The sequence below is a fragment of the Tenrec ecaudatus genome, chromosome 7, assembly GCF_050624435.1.
Source record: "Tenrec ecaudatus isolate mTenEca1 chromosome 7, mTenEca1.hap1, whole genome shotgun sequence".
Lineage (NCBI taxonomy): Eukaryota > Metazoa > Chordata > Mammalia > Afrosoricida > Tenrecidae > Tenrec > Tenrec ecaudatus.
Genome location: NC_134536.1, coordinates 160400320 through 160418902, shown reverse-complemented (window position 1 = coordinate 160418902; position 18583 = coordinate 160400320). Strand labels below are relative to the sequence as shown.

Genomic DNA, 18583 nt, shown 5'->3' with positions numbered 1-18583 from the left:
ACTATGCGCCGACACTGGCTCAATGGCAGCTCTTTGTTAAAACAGCTAACCAGGCAGTAATGGTGTAATCAAGGGAAGCACCAACCCCTCTACTGCCCAAATCATTTTAGAAATTGTTTTTTTAATCCTTTTATTATTCTTTTTTAACAAACGGCCCCAGGGATGGGGGAGCAGGGGAAGGGGGAGGAGGGGAAGCGAGGCCCCAGCCCCACAGGCCCTCCCCACCCACCCTTTCCCCCTTATATATTTATAATCTATATACAAGCCCCAGGGGCGAGGGGGTTAGGGGGAACTCCCCCCTCAGCGGGGTGGGGGCAACCCGGGGTCCTTGTCCCCTCGGGAACCAGGGTCCTCTGCCCGTCGAGGGGGCCCTTCTCGAGGTGGTGGCCCTGTCCGCTCCCAAGGCTTCGGCATCCAGCGCAGGGCATCTGGGGGAGAGGCCTGGAGGGGAGGGTGGGACCAGTGGAAGTGAACTTTATCCTGGGAGGGCACGGCACGAACTCCGGTGTTGAGCCCTGAATTTAGATGGAGGGTGGGTAGCTGGGTGGTGGCCTCAGTTACCTGCTGGTAGAGGTCGATGCGCTGGGTGCGGAAGACGCCGCTGTAGGTGGAAGGCTGGGCCTTGAGACGGGAATTCAGGCCCGAAAAGGACCTAAGGGAGGAAGGAAGTTGACGGGAAGCCTCGGCTCTGGCCCTCTGGTTCCGAGACCCGTGGAGTCCTTGGGGATGGTGCTGCCATCTCTCACCTTCCAGCTGGGGGAGTCCGTGAAGACCCAGGCCCACCAAGGCTGCTGTTCACTTTTCGATAATCCTGGAACGGCTTCAGTTCCACTGGGTGCAGCTAGCACGAAAGGAAAGAAGAATCATGAGCCTCATGCCATGCCCGTCACACCAGGCTGCCCCCGACTCGACTCTGATTTAGGGAAAACTCTGCAAGGCCTGGCCCCTAGACCTCAGTTTGTTTACCTTACCTCTGCTCGCCCCAAGCTAGCAGGGAAGGGCCTGGCAGGTGAAGGCAGCACCCTGGTAGCGGGAGCAGGTGGAGGCCGCACAGCCAGGCTGGGGGGCTGCAAAGCTGGGCCCATAGGTAGGAGAGAGAGGGACGGGGGGGCAGGAGGTGGTGCTGGCGGCAGAGAGCCGAAGTTCATCACAGGCAGCTGTGAGTCCAGCACGGGGAGCAGCACCTGCAGAGAGACATTGGCCGTGTGGGCAAGAGAGGAGAGCCAGCCCCGGTACAAGGTTCAAGGGGAAGTGGGAACGAACAGGCACCTGCTGAGCAGGTGCCCCCGAGGGAAGGAAGCCATTTTGGCCACCAGGCTGCAGAGGAGTAGAGTAAAAGTCCGAAGGGGATGGCAGATCCTGGCGTACCTGTTGGGCAACAAGAGGCACACATCAACTCCCCCGACAAGCGTTCTCCTCCCAGCTCTCTAACCCGAGCAGCTTGCCCGCCTCTTACCTGCAGCAAGGGTGGCTCTGGCAGAGGGCTAGGGCAGAAAGCTGGCGAATAGAGAAAGGAAGGGGGCGGATAGAGCACCCCTCCGGCCGGCAACTTCCCCAGGTCTGTTGCTTGCAATGCTGAGAAATCCAGAAACTGGCCCTTCAGGGCCACCCCAGAGAGCAATGCTGAGGGAGGGGCTGGGCCTGGGGGTAAGTACAGGGGCTGTGACCTGAAAAACAGGAAAGGGGGTGGGGTGGGGGGGATGCTAGTCAGCTGACAAAGACTTGGAGGCAAGACCCTTTCCCACCGTAGTCCAAGTGAGTGCTCGGGACAAAAGCTGGTACACTAGTTGCTCTCGCCTCAGCCTGATGTCCGCGACCCAAACGTCCCCACACCACAGCGTCCTTTACCTGTAAGGGTGCACTGAGGGGGTCCCAGGGCGGAAGCCCCCATGGTTAGGATGTAACTGAGAGTCCGTGGCTCCCCCAGACACCTGTTAAGAGAAGAGGCAGGCTGGAAGAGTGCTTTGTCGGGTGAGGAAAAGCTCGGCCTCCCCAAACGGCTGGAACCAAAGCACGGAGGAGAAAGAGGGGTGATAGAACAAAGGGGGGGTGGGGTGGCGGTACTTCCAAAGCGGCATAACTTGAAAAGGCTTTAATTATGAGGCAGCAGGGAGAAATGGATGACCCCGTTCAAAGTCCCACAGGATGGAAGCAGGCCTACCTGAGAACCAGGAGGCCCAGGGCTGCCATAGAAGACCTCGGGGTAGAGGCGCGGGCCTGAGGAGCTGGGCTCTGGGCCGCCACAGTGCCCAGAGCCCGGGGGCTTGGACCGTGGCTCCGCAGAGGCAGCAGTGCTGGGGCGCAGCTCCCAGTCTCGGGACAGGGGGATGGCCTGGGAAGGAGACGCCCAGTCAGGCCTCCACGTCAGTCCCAGCACCCACCGGCTCCACAAGGCCGAGACCTTGGCATCAACTTGCATGCCCCTGCTCACCTCAGTGGCTGATGCTGTTAGCTCCTCCTCTGCTTCTAAGCTGTCCCCCACCACGAGGCACAAGTCTGCGTCCTGCAGGCACGCGAATGGGGTGCAGGATGTAGTTCCACGACCCAAGACCATGTCCCGTGTCCAGCCTCTAGTCCTCCCCATTCTTCACCCAACCCCCAACATCCACAGATCCAGCCTATGCATACCTTGTCACTGGTGCCAAACTGGACGGGGGGCCCAGGCCGCTGGGAGGGGCGGAGGGGGCCAGGCTCAGGGCCTCGGTCAGCACGCAGTGATCGCTCTGTGCCAATAGGGCCAGGGGGCAGAGGTTGCTCCCGGGGCAGCTCCTGGGCGGTGGAAGGCAGGGAGGCGAGTTAGGGGAGGGAGAATGAAGCCAAAGTAGGGGCTCCCCCAGAAGAGGCGGGTGCAGGGAAGCACAAACAACAAGGGTCAACAGCCCCAAATCTGGAAACACTCCTCCCCTTCTTTTCTTGGTCTTTTACCTTTCTTTCCCCGCCGCGGGGGGCAGGTGGCCGTCTCCTAGGAGGCTCAGAGGGCTCAGAGCTAGGTGGACCCTCACCAGAAACGGCATTCAGGGGTGAGGGGCCTCCAGGCCGTTTGGGGGGCCCCTCTGCTGCCCCCTTGAGTCCTCCATCAGGGGAACTTCGCTGGCTGCAGGGACCTGATGACACCTGAGAATCCCCACTCAGGTCTACCCCACTGTCAGACTGACTCATCTGACAGAGGGGGGGGGGGAGAGGAGGAGGAGGAGAGGTTCAGCCTGGGTGAAGAGCACTCACACCTGTCCCACCCGCATGCAACAGAGCGGTGGTTCTCCACCTTCCTCAGGCCACGGCCCTGGCACACAGCTCGCCCGGAAAAGCATTTTCCTTGTGACTTCATAATTAATTTTGCTACTGTTAGAAATCAGGCGACCCCTGTGAAAGGGCCCGCTTGACATCCCCCAAAGGGGTCGTGACCCACAGGTTGAGAACTGCTGCAGCAGACAAACTCAAGAGAGAGGGGCCCCAGGAGAGGGCAGCCCCTCTGTGCAGCCCCAGGCAGGCAGAGCGGAAGGCAGCCACTCCCTCCCGGTGCACCCACCTCGGTGCCAGCTACGTCCTCAAAAGGGCTCAGGGGCTCCATCCAGGGCTCCACGCCAGGGCGGTAACTCTTCCGACTGGTGGCTGAAGGGGAGAGTGTGAGAGGGCCCACAGCCCACCTCACGCGCTGACCTCCCCACCGGGCATTGCTCAGTTTCACTCACCAGTATGTAAACGATTCCAGATGTGAGGGGTCAAGGCCTCCGTGCTGGTAGCTCTTGACTCTCCCCGAGGAGCTGGGCCCTCAAGCTTAGGGCCCAAGAATCCAGAGCTGGGAGGTGGCGGCAAGGATTCCTATAGATTCAGAAAAGCCAGGGCCCAAACATGAACTAGGTTAGAACTGGGGCTTCTAGGAGCTGGGACGGCAGCACAAGGTGGGAACAAAGGACGGGCCACACGTGATGTGTGACGGCACCGAGTGTGCAGGACACGGTACAACGGCCCGAGTTTCTGAGAGCTCCTCCTTACGGGAGCAGAAAGCCCCGTCTCTCCCCCCTTTCAACACGTCAAATATCGCACCGCTGGGCTCTTTACAAAAGCCCCCGTCAGCTAGAGAGCGAGGATTCAGGCGAGAGCACAGTGACCGCAGGAAAGGTAGCCAGGGACCAGAGCGGTGACACACCCCACCTCAGCCTCTGGCCTCACCTCCTGTATCAGCTCCGCTTTCCTGGGAGGCCGCTCCCGCCGTTTGGTGGGGAAGGGAGTAAGCCCGGTTGAGTCTCCAGGAGTCCCGTCCAACCCTCTCACCACTGGCCCTGGCTCCTCGAAGTGGGCTTCTGGGAGAATGAGTGCGTCAGCAAGCGGCTCGCGCCACTGCCCACCGTGTCCCACCCTTGCCTAGCTTGCCAGAGCCCTGCCTCCGGCACTCGGACAGACCTCAACTCACCAGCACTACCACCATCGCTGCTGGCCCTCTGGGGGTCGTACTGGGTTGCCGGCCTCGGGGAAGAGCCCTGAGGGGCTTGGGGAGGCCCAGGCTTGGGCCTCGGGTGCCCTCCTGCAGCGGCACTTCCCTGGCGGTTGCTGAGCTGGGCCAGAGCCTGCTGGATGCCAGCAGGGTTGCTGTGGATCACTCGGTCCAGGCGGAAGACAGCTGAGCTGCTGGGGGGCGGGGGAGGCAGAGCAAGCCCAGGGGGCCGCTCCTCAGGAGGACGGCTGTAGAGAACAAGGCACCAGCTCCAGTATTCACCCAAACCACCCTTCCTCTCCAAATCATGCATTTTAGTCTTCCTCCTCCCCTTCCAAACTGTCCCATTTCTGTCAAAAGCACCATGGACAGCAGGGAACAGGGCGTGTGGGTGATGGTCGTGATGACAGTTAGGCCTTTTCTTACTACTTGACTTGGGCACGGGCAACTCACTGGTCCTTGGATCTCAAGCCCCTGCCCAATTACAACCCCCCTTCCCCCATAACACCAGTTCCGCCCCGTCCCAATTTTTTAACCCCTAAGAATCCTCTTAGCGGCCTCTTCCCACACACCTTCGGTTCTTAGGCGAGGGCCAGCTCCTCTTGTCCCCTCGTCCTGGGCCGGTCCTGCCCCCAGGGCCCCCGCCACCTCCTCCACCGCTGTTGCTGCCCGTCTTGCCCCCTGGGCCCGGACGCCGGTTCTGCCGCTCCATGCCTGGCCGCTGACTGGAAAAGCTACGCTTGCTCAAGTCCTTGGCTCTCTGGCTCAGGTCTCCACGGGGCATGCTCCCAACACCAGGTCCAGCGCCACCTCCACTGCCCCCAGCGGCTCCCACAGCCTTGGGTGTCAGCAGCACTGGCGGGGGCGCCTCCTTGTCCCGACGCTCACTAGCAAAGTCGCTGCTCTCCGATGCCGTCTCCCACTCCTCATTTGCTTGGTCGGAGTTCTGGTTTGAGAGGTCAGGAGACTTGGCGGCAGCCCGACGTGGCGGGGGCAGGGGTGCTGCTCCTGTGGCCAGGGCTTCTTCAGGCCCTGGTGCAGAGGTGGACACGGGCAGAGGCCCCGGCTTGCCCTCAGCACCCCGGGCGGCGTTCTCCCGTTCCTGTTTCAGCCTCCGGAAACGAGGTGGCTTGTCCTGTTGCTGCGCCCTCCCGTGCCGCCTCCGTCGGGGCCGCTCGCCGTCTTCCACACCCATGCCCACGCTGCCACCTCCACTGCAGCCTCCCCGGGCCAGGGGGGATAGAGGCCCTGGCATGAGCTTCTCCTTCAAAGGCTCCTTGCTTGGAAGCAAAGGGCCTGAGGGCGGTTTCTTGGGGGCCAGGGGCTTGGTCTGCGGGCTCCAGCTCGGGCAAACAGCAGGGGGGGGCCGCCCACCCCCTCGGCCCCGGCGGGACGGCACTCCCCGGGGAGTGAAGACTCGCCCGCCGCGGGCCGTGGAGAAACGAGCAGGGGCCGGTGAAAGGGGGGGCCCTGCTAGTTGAGGAGCGGCGAGAGGGGGCTGAGGAAGGCCTCCCTCTTTGGGCGGAGGGGCCTCCTTGTCTGAGGGGGCCAGGTCGCTCTCGTGGGTCTCACTGCCTGTTTCAGAGCCCCGCTGGCGGCGTCGCTTGGGGATTTCTTCATACTCGGAGCCCTCGCTCCGGGTCTCGCTGGCAGTGCGGCCCCGGGGAGCAGCCGGGTGGTTTGGGCCCCCCAACCCGCCCCCTCGTCCATCGTCTCCTCGGAACTCTCGGTAACTGCGGAACTCCCGGCTCCGGGCCCCGCGCCCCCGCCCGCCGTAGGTCCCCCGGAAACCCCTGCCACGGGCAAAGTACTCGCCTCGGCCCCGTCCCCGGCAGGAGGCCGGGCCCACCCTTTCATAGTAGTCTCCACGGAGGCGGGGAGCAGGGGAGATATTCCCACTAGGTGGGGGCTCCTTGGAGCCTCCTCCCACCTTCCCCTTGGCCGCCTTGAGTGGGTCTGGCTTCGGGACTTTGGGGGTTTCCTCCCCCTGCTCGATGGGCTTGGGAGGCAGCTCTTCAGCCTTTGCAGGTGGCAGGGGCTTCTTTATGGGCCCCGCTCGGCGGGGCGGGGCCCCCGGCTCCTCAGCAGGGACTCCCCGACGACTGCTGCCCGGGCGAGGGCCCCACCGGGTCTCTGTGCGGGTCTCTCTCCGTGGCGGCGGTGGGCCGCCTTGGCTGCCTCCTGCAGCCCCACGGGAGGGCTTTCGGCCCCCTTCTGGTCCTGCCAACGGTGCTGCTTCCTCCTTTGAGGGCTCCTTCTTGGGCGGTGGGGCTTGTATCTTGGTTGCCTCCTCACTGCCTGCAGGCCAAGGAAGTGGCCGGGGCCCTGGGGCAGCTGGCTCCTCCAGGGGGCAGCGGGGGGCCGTGGGTCCGGGGGCTCCATTCTCAGGGAAGCCTGGGTAGTTGGCCAGATAGGGTGGTGGGGGAGGTACCGGAGGAGTTTCACTCCTGAAGGAGAGAAAGAATGGCAGTAGTCACCCTGGGAGAGGGACGATGGGGAGAGAAGACAGGACGCCCCCCCCCCCCGGGGCCAGCCCGCCATCCACTCACCTCACGACTTTGTCATCCTCCTCAGGAGGCTGGCGCAGAGGGGAGGTCAACGGGCGGGGATCTGTGGTAGGCGTGGTGGCAAAGACATCTCCGACCCAGGCCAACTTCGGATCCACTGGTGGGGTCCCCCGCTCCCGGAGGAGAGAGGGTGCATGACGTTCAAACGGCTCTGAGCTTGAACCCCCACTATCTGAGCGCTCCCGGGGAACTAGGCCTTAGGGGGAAAAAACAGGGAAAATGTCTGTAACGCTTTTCTATATCTCTAGCCCAAAACGCATCACCCTGTCAGGTCGGATCCCTCCGTCCCCCCACTCCTGCCCGCTATTAACGGAATCTTGTCTGCTCTGTTACTGCAGGGTTATGCACTTGCTTTCCCTACAAACAGATCTGGGGCATTAAGCCCTGCCGCACACTCTGCCCCTTCAGCTCTTTCCCCTGATGAAGAGCCAGCTCAGTACGACTCAGCATATGCCCTCCCCACTTCACTGGTGGTCAGACTCCCCTCTCCCATCTCACAGGGCTGAGGGGTTCTTACTGGAGGGATGCACGCCAGGAGGGTAGAAGTCGAGAGGAGGCCGGCCCTGGAGGAGCCGGGGATCCACGTAGGGAGGAATCATCATCCAACGGGGATCAAAGTTCATGGGGGGCATGGGCGGGGGCCGGCCCAGAGCACCTGGGTACAAGGCCTTGGGGGGTGGTGGTGGGGCCTGCGGAGCTGTCACAGCCCCCATGGTCACAGGCTGTGGTGGTGACGGGGGGACTGGTGCGGGCGGCACCGAGCCCTGTTGGTGCTGCTGCCACTGTTGCTGCTGCTTCAGGAGCTGCTCCTGGAGAACAAAGAGGAGATGGGAGGAGTGCTGCCGGCCCAACGAAGCCGCACGCAAACAGGACAAACCCTCAACCGACACAGCGGCACGCGGGGTGGAGCGAGCGCAGGGACTGGGCAAGGCAAGGGCAGTGAGAGGCAGCTCTTTGGAGGCAAGTCCTGGGACTCCACTTGCCCACCTGCTGCTGTCGTTGGAAGCGAGGAGGCAAGGACTTCTGATACTTGGGGTAGCCCAAACCCTGGCTGGGGGGCTGCCGAGCGGGTCCAGCCCCATCACTCGTGGGTTCCACCTTTGGGGCTGGTGGTGCAGCGGGAGGAGGAACTTCTTCTGGTGGCTCAGGACTCTCTTCTGAGGGCACCTGGGGCTCCACTGTATTACAAAAAAGAACACACTCAGGTTGACCTAGTCTATCCAAAGCACCCCGTGACTCCCCGAGCAGCTTGGCTCTCACCTCTAGCTCCCTCCCTCTTGGAAGAGCAAAGAACCAGCCCTGCTCCTGGTTCGGACCCATAAAAGCACGTCAAGGTCACTCAAGAGCTGACAGCGGTGGCAACACCTTCCTACAAAGCCACCCACACAAACTAACCCCAGGCATTATCTGTACCACCCAGGCCTATGGAAAGGAGCTCTCTGGAACCCAGGAAACAGAACCTTTCTTCTCCGATACTTGAAGTGTGTCAATTACCATTCAGACAGACAAACAAGCAAACCAACAAAAGCCATCACCCAAACCGACACCCTTGTCTTCATTTACTCTCCCCCCCCCCCCCCCCCGAGGAGCCATCTGGCCCGTCCTCATCTCCATACCTGGGCTGGCTTCAAAGCTGCCACTGCTGGTGCTACTGGTACTGCCACCACTGCTCCCAAGGGTGGGGGCTGGAGCCACACCTGGAGTGGGGGTGGGCTGGGCAGGAGGGGCCTGTGCTGGCTCTTCAGGTTCTTTCTCTGGCGTTGGGGCTGGTGCCGGCATTGGAGCTGGAGGTGTAGGGGCTTCTTTGAGGACTACAGGTGGTGGAGGGGGAGCAGGTGGGGCAGCAGGCTCTGCCTTGAGCCGTTTGTCAGGTGCCCCAAACTTCTCATCCAGCCGCTTGAGCTTCTCAGCACAGGCTGCCCTGCGCTCCTCCTGCATGCGGCGTTCCTCTTCCTCGCGCCGCCGCCGCGCCCGCTCCACAGCCAAGGAGATCTCAGATGACGACTGCTTCCGCCGCTGCCGCCAAGCCTCATCCTCGTCTTCAGGTGCAGGCGGCTTGCAGGGAGGGCCCCCACGATCCTGTCAATAGGCAGGTCAGGTAGGGCCACCAGTCATTTTGTGTTCCCACCACTTTCCACACACCAACCAACAGCCTAGAGCTGTGGGACCAGGCCTCCAGTTGGTGGCCTTTCTGGGGAGGGCCAAACTCATCCCCTCCTGGATTGGTCAACTCTCTCCCTAGCGCTTCTTTCAGCTGACTCTCAATGTCATGCCCACCTTTGCACAAAGCTCCACAGCCGCGGCCCACCCTCCAGCCTCCTCGGCACTACACGCTGCAACTATGCAGCCAGCTGCCAGCCACACCCACAAGTGACCCTCTCAACCCTCATTGCAGACACTCACTGGGTAGTCCCCAGGGGTGCCCCAGTTCCCAGTGGGGCCCCTGTGAGGTGGGGGTGGGGGAAGCTTTGGGGCAGGAGGCCCCGGCTCTGTCTCTGGCGGCCGAGAGGTCTCTGCCCAGGCCGTCTTGGGAGGGGGCGGTTCGCTGCCGGGGGAGTTGCCCTTTTTGCCATCTGCTTCAGGGGGCCGTTCCTCACCAGCAACTGATTGAGATTCCTTGCTGTGAGCAAACCAACAGGGGCATTAAAAAGCATGTCCCTGAAGAACTGAGCACCCTCCTCTCCCCGTCTGGGCCTTACTCACTGGCCCTCAGCTCCCCCCTCCTCATCGGAGTCCCGCCCGTCTTCCTCATCGCTGAACTTGAGCTTTTCAGTGTAGTCCACCTCCTCATGGGCCCCTGAAGGGAAGGAAAGGGAAGGTAAACAACAGGAGCAAGTTTTCCTTTCTTCCCTCAGGCGATCTTCCTGGGACCCGGGTGGTGTGTATGTGCAGCGGGCAACGCTACCCCAAAGCCAGCCATCTCCCCCTTCCTACTGGCCATCACTTTGCCAGGCCTGGTTTCCCTGCAAGGTTCTCACCTGCCCTTTCTGGCAAGTGCTCCCACACCACCTCTGCCCGCTGAGACTGACACTCCTGGCTCGCAGCACCCACTTACCTGCCCAACCATCATCATTTTCCTGGTCCAACTGGTCAAACTCTTTAAGGTTATCCTCCTTCAGAATGGAAGGTCGGCCCACAGGCTCCACCAGGCGCATCGGTGGCCCGGAGCCCCGGGGGCCTGCCACCCGAGGAAAACGGCTAGGGAGAGAAACGAGAACAATAATCTTGCAAACACACGCTACGCGGCAATGTGTCCAAGTGGCCGCCCAGCGGGGAAACAGTCTTCCCTCAACAGGTCTCCCTGCCGGTAAGCAATCCCAGATGCGGCTGGCTCACCTGGGCCCATCAGGAGGAGGGTATCGGTAAGGCCCCTGGGGTCCATAGGGCGGAGGGAAAGGGAGGTATGGGGGATACATCTGCAAAGAGACCCAATAGCAGGTGCTCAGAGCCATCAGTCAAGTCACACGCCAGCTCCCTAGGCCCCACCCCATCCTTCCCACCCCCTCTCTCCCCCCGAAACGCCCAGTCCCCAATGTCCCCATGACTCCCCAAGGGCGAGGGCCTGGTCCCTACACTCCAGCTTCCACATCAGTCACGCCAACAGTAAGAGGTTCAAACTCACGAAGGGCGGCATCATCCCGCGGTAGGGAGGGAACTGGGGTGGGCCCGAAGGCTGCAGCCCCCCCCGGGGGTCATGGCCATGATGAAGTTTGGAGTCCGGGCCCTCCAGCTCATCAGGGCCACGCCCACCTCCGTCCCTCCACGTAGTAGAATCTGTAATTGAGAAAAGGAAGAGGAGAGAAACAGGTGATTTGGGACAAGTGAACACAGCTGAGAAAGATGAGTCCAGCGAATGAGGTAGCACCCGGCTCTGAAAGAGGCTAAGGGGAACACTCAGGTAAAAGATAAGAGACCGGTTTAAGCTGTCTGGATCCCCAAAGCATCCCTTACTTTGGGGGCGGAGGCTTGGTCCGGGCCCAGACAACTGTTCGGCAGACTCCCTTTCCTTGGCAGCCTTGTCCTGGTCTCCAGCCGCCTGAAGGGTCGGAAATTCCTCTCGAGAGAATCGTGACAGTAGGCTTGATGCCCTTCCACCTGTTGGGGTGCAGAACAGACGAGGAGCATGTCTACTGAGGACAGGGATTGAACAGGCAAATAAGGTACCAGGGTCTACCAGCAGCCTGCCTTCAAGCCCAGACGCCCCCCGCCCCAACACACCCCTTCATGATCTGAGACTTTAAACACGTTCATGTGCCAAATAAAATGGAACATGGTAGCCAACTCAACATGAGGACACAGCAGCACCAAGGCTAGACCGTCAGGGCTCCTGACCCCCAGTGTCTACAATAGCCTTCCCAAGGAGACCTACACTCACCATCTCCGTGTGCTCCATGGGTGACGCTGGCTTGTGCCCAGGACTTTACCCCGCTTGGAACCGAAGGAGCGTTCTAGAAGGTGAAGATGAAATGAGTGGGGAGGTGAGCGGCAAAGCACTAAGCTCCTCCCAGGCCACCTCCAACCACAGCCAGTTCTCCAGGTACCTCGGGGGCTGCTGGGGGGCGTTTCGGCTGGTTGGAGGCAGGCGTCTGTGAAGCCGGCAGTGGCTGCGATTCCGGCGGCTGAGCGGTTGAGGCATCGGAACTATGGGCATGGTAGGATGGGAAGATTAACCAGAGACTGAGCGGTCTCCCCTACTTCTCCATCATGTGCAAGTGCGGGGACTGAGACCAGGCCCCTCCGTTACCACTGAATATACCCGCCTCCACAGGCTGTCCTCCTTCCTCGTGCTTTCTCCCAGTCACATGACGGAAGACCCAGGACCAGTGAGAGAAGGCTCTCTGGTTCTCTTTTAGCTGCACCCGACACCAAGCCCCAACTCACCCTCAAGTTCCAAATTAAAAGACCCATCGTGCTAGGTAGCCCAGGGTTCCGTCTACCTCTTGGGGTCGGACTGCTCCTGTTTGCTTGCCCATCCTGTCCCGTCTTTCGGCACTAGTGAGACGTTGGGGTCATTGCCTTTGTTCTCGGCTTTCAGGCTCGGAAGGTTGGCTGGGGGCGGCATGCGCCGGGCAATGGCAACTTTTCCAAGACTCTGCAGGCCATGGCGAGGGGCAACTGGAGAAAAGGCGGAGCGTGTCAAAAACGCCTCCTGCTGATAATCTGGCAGCCCCCCTCCACCGTAGGTGCTGTTCCCACATCCTCAAGATCGTATCACCCACTCACTCCAGCCTTCTAGGACAAGTCAGCCCTCCCCCCTACCTTTGACCATGCCTACCGGGAAGGCTGAGATGCCGTAGTCAGTGTGGGATGGGGGCGCTGGAGCCTGCGAGGAGCAAGCTGGCCCCAAACTTCTCCAAATCCACATTTCTTTGCCTCCAATTCTTACGTGTCCAAGGACAGGGAACCACAGACACGCCTTTGTAGGAGGACAGCTGGCATTCACCCAGAGCCCAGCACCCCCAAGGTAAAACCGGGGAGTCTCCAGTACTCCCCTGGGTCTTTCAGGATCTCTACTACAATCTTGTCTCCTTTCAGAGTTCTACAACGGATGCCCCACTCATGCCTAGCAGACACCAGTAATTAGAAGCATCTTCGCAGGGCCCTCACCAGCGGGTTTCTGGGCCTCTAAGGACTTGCCCTTATACGTATCAAACAGGTTGAGCGAGGAATACTTCTTTCCATCCTTCCCCTTGGCAGTCGGCCCCGAGCGATCGGACATTGCGCTGGAAGCTCATTGAGTACGTTGGGTCCTGCAGGCACCTCCCCCAAAACGTGCCGGAGCCTGTGAGTCAGAGAAGAGCACTTCAGTCCCTACCTGCTCAAAGGACTCCAACAGAATCCTAGGTAGTGCCCTCTCACCCTCAGGACCGGCCCAGATAGGTGGGTTCCTTGGTGTTCTCTCTCTCCTGCTACTTCAACCACGACCTACTCGGTTTCCACACAGTTCAAATGCCATGCTCTCCCTTCCCCAGGGACCTCTTGCCAAGGAAACCCAAGAAAAACCCAGTGTCCTCCGCTTTGTGCCAGGCCATGAAGGGCAACCACCTCGGCACTGTCCCCGCAAGCAGTATATAACCTAGCTCGCTCTCGCCCCCCACAAATCCCTTCACGGACCCCCGATAAATCAGGACAGGGGCAAGTCTGAAGCCCCAGAGAAACCACGAGGCCACACAACTCCATCGACTAAAGACGTGAACTTTTAATCCCGGATTTATTTATGAGACACCGACTGCCGACACCATGCAGCATCCAGCCCCAACTGGGGAGGGTCTGCAGGCAGGGAAGGGAAGTTGCTGGCTGACAGGGAAACCCCCCCTTGGGGCTTTGCACACTCCTAGCTCCGGAACCCCAAGGCATTTGGAACGATTCATCCCCCCCCCTCCCCAAAGGTGCCCCATCCCAGGCCCTGGAAAAGTCCGGTCCCAGGTGACACACCGGCATGCACGGGCTTAACTCCCGTGGGGCTGACAAAAACAAAAGCCATCACAGAGTGGCCTCCACCCGCCGCCCCACCCGTGGGCGCGCTGTGAGCACGGGCCACGGCCACGCCGCGGAGCAGCAACAACTCCGTTTTCCAAAGCCATGCCCTGCTGCGGTCCAGCGTGGAGGGAATGCGCATTCGTTTACGGGGCTGGGGGGGGGGCAATCGAAAGAGAAGGAAAGTGGGGAGCGGGTGGGGGGGGGTCGAGGAAATCCCGAGGCAAGCCAGGGAAAAGGCTAAGAACAGCAACAAAAAGAGGAGTGAACTCCAGGTCAGGACGAGAAGATGGTGCGTGCTTTGGAGGTGTGGGTGGAGGGAGGCCCCGGGAACGGGGGGCGGCGGAACCGCACAGTGGAAAAGGCAAGGGGAGCAGAGGGAAGACGGGGCGCCCAAGGATGGCGAGCAGCTGGAGGAGACCGGGCGGCGGGGGCACAGGACTGCGAGCTAAGGAGGCGGCAATATGAACGGCGGAAAAGGTCGAGAGGAAACTGAGGAATGCAGAAAGCAAGAGGGGGGAGAAAAGCCGAGTGGGGCGTCAGGAAGAGGAGCCTGGTGATGGGAGGGGGGTCCAATATGGAGGAAAGGGGGGTCCCCGGGAAGCGGGTTCACGGGGCGGCGGCCGGCTAGGGAGCCCACAGAAGGGAGTGAGGGGCCTGGAGCGCGGCAGAGGGTGGGGGTTACGAGCCCAGGCCTGGGGTCGCCCCGTGAAGCCAGGAAACCGAGTGGAAAGGGAAGAGGCAGGTTATAAACCGTGAGCGAGGGGCTGGGGGTGGGGGTGCAGGCCTGGGGGTGGGGGCACCGGAGGGGGAGGGGCGGGCAGGCCCCGGCAGAAGGAGAACAAAATGGCGGCGGCTAATGGCAGCTTCTCCTCCCCCCACGGCCGTCGCCGCCGCCGCCGCTGCTGCCGCCGCCGCCGCCGCCGCTCCCGCGCCGGAAAAGGGCGTCCGCCCTCGGCTAACCCAGACTCACCTGGCCGGGTGCGCGGGGGTCCGGGACCGGTGCCTAGGGGCTCCCCGGGACGGGATGGCGGTGGGGCGGGGGCGGATGGCGGCGGATGGCGCCGGGTTCGGCTCCTCCCGTCTCCCTCGCTCACTCCGCGGCCGGGCTCCGACTAACGGCCCATCCGGGCAACCGCCGCCCCCGGGAGCGCCCCCCCACCTCCCGCCTCCCTCCGCGAGTGGGCACGCCCACTATTTGCATAAAGGGCGGGGCACGTTCTCCCCTAGCCTTCTTCCCTGCCAAGGCTGTCGGTCTTTAAAAAAAGGCAGAGCGTGCGGAGCAGGCGGGAGATATTTGCATAAGGAGGCGGGGCTTATAGGCTGTAGGCCCCTGGTTGGCTGAGGAGGCGGGCCTCCGGCGTCGGCCGTTGGGACGTAAGAGGGGTGGGGCTGTGGGGCCGGCCGGCCAGGCGGTTGGGACGCAGAATTTACACGACGAACTGGGGAGGGAGGAAGAGGCGGAGCGTGCGTCAGGCGTTCGTGGGACGCTAGGAGCCGAGCGACGTAGGGCGTCTGTGGAAGGAAGCGGTGCCGGATCCGTGGCGCTTTCTGTGGAAGGGAGCGGGAGCGGGGGCAGGGGCGGGAGGGATTATCAGCCGATGGGCGGAGCTTACGTGGACCCCAGAAGAGTTTGGGGTGTGTGTGTGAGGGGGCAGGGGCGGGAGGGGGTCGTGGTGTGTGTGTGAGGGGGCAGGGGCGGGAGGGGGTCGTGGTGTGTGTGTGAGGGGGTAGGGGATGGTTGTGGTGTGTGTGAGGGGGGTGGGGGTGGGTGTATGTGTGTGGGGTGTGTGTGTGAGAAAGCGCGCCAGGGGCGGGGACTGACTTATTAAATCACGTCATGTAAATGAGGTGGGTAGATGGCCAATCCAAGGGTCCAGGGGGACCGTGTCCGCACCACATAGCGGAAGCCTTCTTTGGGTAGTTCTGCTTATTTGCATAATATATGCAACTCATTGGAACAAAGCTGAGGCGAAGGATGACCGATTCACCAAAATACCTGCAACCAATGACTAAGGCCGATACTTATTCTTATAACCTATAATTTTCGTGAGAAGACGTGTATGTTTTATAATATTGGCAGTTTGTATTTACAGTGGTTTTGTTTTACAAGATGCAGCTGTACTAGTCTTACCTTCCTTTGTCTCTTATTAACTCAGTCGGCGGAACCCCCTGCTCCACTGAGACCTATTACCCCTCCACAAAGACCTTTCGAAGGTCCACTCAGATCAATGTTACCATGGGCGTATGTACAGATTGTTAAAGACGTACAGAAAAAAAAAGTCCCGCCATGCCTGGAGAGGGATAAATATTTTCAGGACTTCGTGACTTTTGGAAGGGTCTGTGAACAACTTGTTAGAATTTAGCCGAGTTTGAGCTTCCGACTCAGAGAGGGCCCATGTACAACAAAACACAGCCTGGTCCTTTGCGGCGCTCACAATGGATGCTGTGCTTGAGCCCGTTGGTGCAGCTCTTGGGCCAGCCCCTCTCACTGAGGGTCTTTTCTCTGACCACCTGCTTTGCAGTGGAGCCCTGTGGCACAGTGCCAGGCAATGGGCAGCTAACCATGGGTGTTTTCTTACCACCCAGCAGTCACTCAGGAAGAAAGATGAGCCTCTCTGCGCTTATAAAGATTTTGGAAACTAGGAAGCAGGTTTGGGTCAGAAACGTGTGATCTATAGGCTGACTGTAATTTGGAACCGACTCAGGCAGCTTGATAGGTTTAGGTTTTCTATTTAGTCAAGCAAGACGCCCTTCTCCAGGGCTAACATGTCCAAAGTACATAAGATGAAGTCACACTGTCTTCACTTTTAAGGAGCATTCTGGTTCTACCTCCTGCATGGCAGATCTGTTTGTTCCTCTGGGAGCACCTGGAGGGATCCAGGGAGGGAGACAGAAAAGGGAGAGGAGAACATCAGAGACAGCGCGAGATGATGCAGCAGTAGCAGAGGCAAGAGAACCGGAAGACTGGGGAGACAGTGCAGTGGGTTTCCTTACCTACAGGCAAGAGGTTATGCTGCGTGTGGAGAACTGCGGGGTGAAAGAATTGAGTGCCTGCTGGCAGGAGGCTTTCTGGTGGAGTGGGGTGCTTGTGAGCATTTGTCAGGGGAGCTAAGGCTTGCCAACCCATAAGCTGAGCACCTTCCCTACTGAGGCTAGCAGACGATGACACTTACTAGAGAAGCTAAAGAATGTTTTAGCTGTTGCTATAGCAGGGCAGAGGCCCTTGAGGGGCTGAAGAGCCAAGAGACCAACGGTCAAGGAGGGGCATGCCTGTGGGCATGGCTAAAAAACACAAAACAAAAATTTGTTCTGATTGAAGAACTGGGTCCTGAGGCAATTCCGATCCTGAATTGTAAACTGGTTACTTCCCTCATACATGTAAAATTGTGCATATTGTCTGTGATATCTCTGTGGCCATCCCACTATTGGAGAAGTAGCTAGTGCCATGGGAGGGACCGATGCTTTCAGGGGTTGGAGGCGTGTCTGAACTCTGTTTCATAGAAATCAGCCTTGAGCTGTTGATCCTGATTCTCCTCCTCCCCTGTAAAATTAGGAGAGGCCAGACACTGCCTTCATGCCGTTTTTACACCTGGTCTGTCCACACCTTCACTGTCTCAGTTGATGGTGGTCTCAAAAATCCCACTAAGAATAAACTGAAAGGGCCCTATAGCAGGGTATACATACACTACCCACTATAATAAGGTAAGCACACACAGCGAAGACAAACTACATGACTGGGTCATGTTGAACATACATTATGTATGCACATCAAAAGGCTTTATCAGAAGATTAAAATGAGAGCCCACATATTGGAAATTTTGTTTACCAACAACACATTGGACAAGGGTCTAATTACCACAATCTACAGAACTCTACAACAGCTCCATAAGAGTATAACAAACGACCCAATTAAGAAATTGGAAAAAGACATGAGCAGTTCCCCCCCCCAATGAAATACAAATGGCTCACAAACACATGAAAAATATTCATTCTCACTAGCCATCAGGGAGATGCAAATTAAAATTAAAATGAGATACTACTTCACACCTGCAGAAAACAAAAAATGCTGGAGAGGCCATGGAGAGAATGGAACTCATATACGCTGTTGGTGGAGCTGTAAATACATACAATCACTATGGAAAACAATATGGCGATACTTCAACTGGGAACCTATTAGGCTTCTACACAAAGAAATAAGAGACATGACACAAGTGGATACATGCTCTTCCATGTTTATAGCAACACAGTTCATAATAGCAAGATACTGGAAGTCGCACAAATACTCAACAGTGGAAGAATGGGTAAAGGAATGGTACATGCACAAACCGGAATACTATGCATCCCCGAAAAGGGGTGATGGGAACATGAAATACCCTATGACATAGAAGACCTGGAAAACATTATGCTGAGTGAAGTTAGTCAATCACAAAAGGACAAATATTATATTGGTTTCTACTATAAGGAGAAATGCCAGTTAAATCTTAGAGGCCAATTCCCAAACAGAGGGTAGAAAGTCTGCTTACCAGCCATGATCCATACATCACCCTCCTTATATGCACTTCATAAGAACCACCTAGAAAAAGGGGATCTCGCATTGGCTGATGTGGTAGTTAACAATTTCAACTTGATAAAAGAATGACAGGGTGGAGTCTAGCCTGTCACAGCCTGATGATCCCTCCCTCCTTGTGGCCATGACCTTCTCATGAGGATTCTGGAACTTCCTCTCTCTTGATTCTGCCATCAGAAGAGGCAGACCTCTCTCTCTCTCTCTCTCTCTCTCTCTTTTTCTGCTTCACATTCCTGTTGACAAGCCACATGGAGCCACGCTGATGGCAGCCAGAATCCTGGAGCTACATCCAATGCCATTGGGTCCACAGGACTTTCCACCACCCCCCCCAATCACTTATCTTCCTGCATTTGGCATCATTGCATGTACTGCATGAGTCTGAAGAGGAATTTATGAACTTGATCCCGACTGGGCTGGGCTGTTTTCTGGATACATAGTTATTTCTTCATATAAAGTTCTCTCTGACACATATATGAGTGTTAATGAATTTGTGTACTCAACCCAGTCTTACACAGCTGCGGTCACCTCTTCAAGAAC

At 58.9% G+C, this 18583-nt stretch overlaps 1 protein-coding gene and 1 non-coding gene across 5 annotated transcripts; both read right to left on the bottom strand.

Moving 5' to 3' along the window:
* Positions 1-113: 113 nt before the first annotated feature.
* Positions 114-14629, bottom strand: PRRC2A (proline rich coiled-coil 2A). Of its 4 annotated transcripts, none has more exons than XM_075555357.1 (31): positions 14450-14629; positions 12607-12781; positions 11937-12114; positions 11541-11640; positions 11375-11447; positions 10951-11094; positions 10622-10773; positions 10336-10415; positions 10055-10197; positions 9703-9796; positions 9403-9619; positions 8616-9078; positions 7987-8177; positions 7517-7808; positions 6982-7195; positions 5005-6879; positions 4412-4680; positions 4171-4301; positions 3690-3819; positions 3527-3609; positions 2926-3159; positions 2629-2769; positions 2432-2503; positions 2162-2332; positions 1849-1931; positions 1457-1667; positions 1270-1368; positions 972-1184; positions 747-841; positions 562-652; positions 114-441 (listed from the first exon to the last, which is right to left on the bottom strand). In XM_075555357.1, the coding sequence occupies exons 2-31, from the start codon at positions 12716-12718 to the stop codon at positions 301-303; spliced, it is 6492 nt and encodes a 2163-aa protein (XP_075411472.1). In that variant the 5' UTR covers positions 12719-12781; positions 14450-14629; the 3' UTR covers positions 114-300. The 4 variants fall into 4 exon arrangements, with proteins under 4 accessions (XP_075411472.1, XP_075411473.1, XP_075411474.1 ...); XM_075555358.1 differs by having other exon boundaries at positions 4171-4298; XM_075555359.1 differs by lacking the exon at positions 1270-1368.
* Positions 12298-12428, bottom strand: LOC142454099 (small nucleolar RNA SNORA38). The gene has a single exon (XR_012785626.1). It is a non-coding gene; the product is annotated as a small nucleolar RNA SNORA38 (small nucleolar RNA).
* Positions 14630-18583: the final 3954 nt, after the last annotated feature.

Coding starts and splice junctions, on each gene's coding strand:
- PRRC2A (XM_075555357.1), bottom strand. CDS start 12,718: ATGTCCGATCGCTCGGGGCCGACTGCCAAGGGGAAGGATGGAAAGAAG. Junction 3,820..4,170: donor AAGCGGAGCTGATACAGGAG/GTGAGGCCAGAG, acceptor CTGAATCTATAG/GAATCCTTGCCGCCACCTCC. Junction 2,333..2,431: donor TAACAGCATCAGCCACTGAG/GTGAGCAGGGGC, acceptor TCTCCTTCCCAG/GCCATCCCCCTGTCCCGAGA.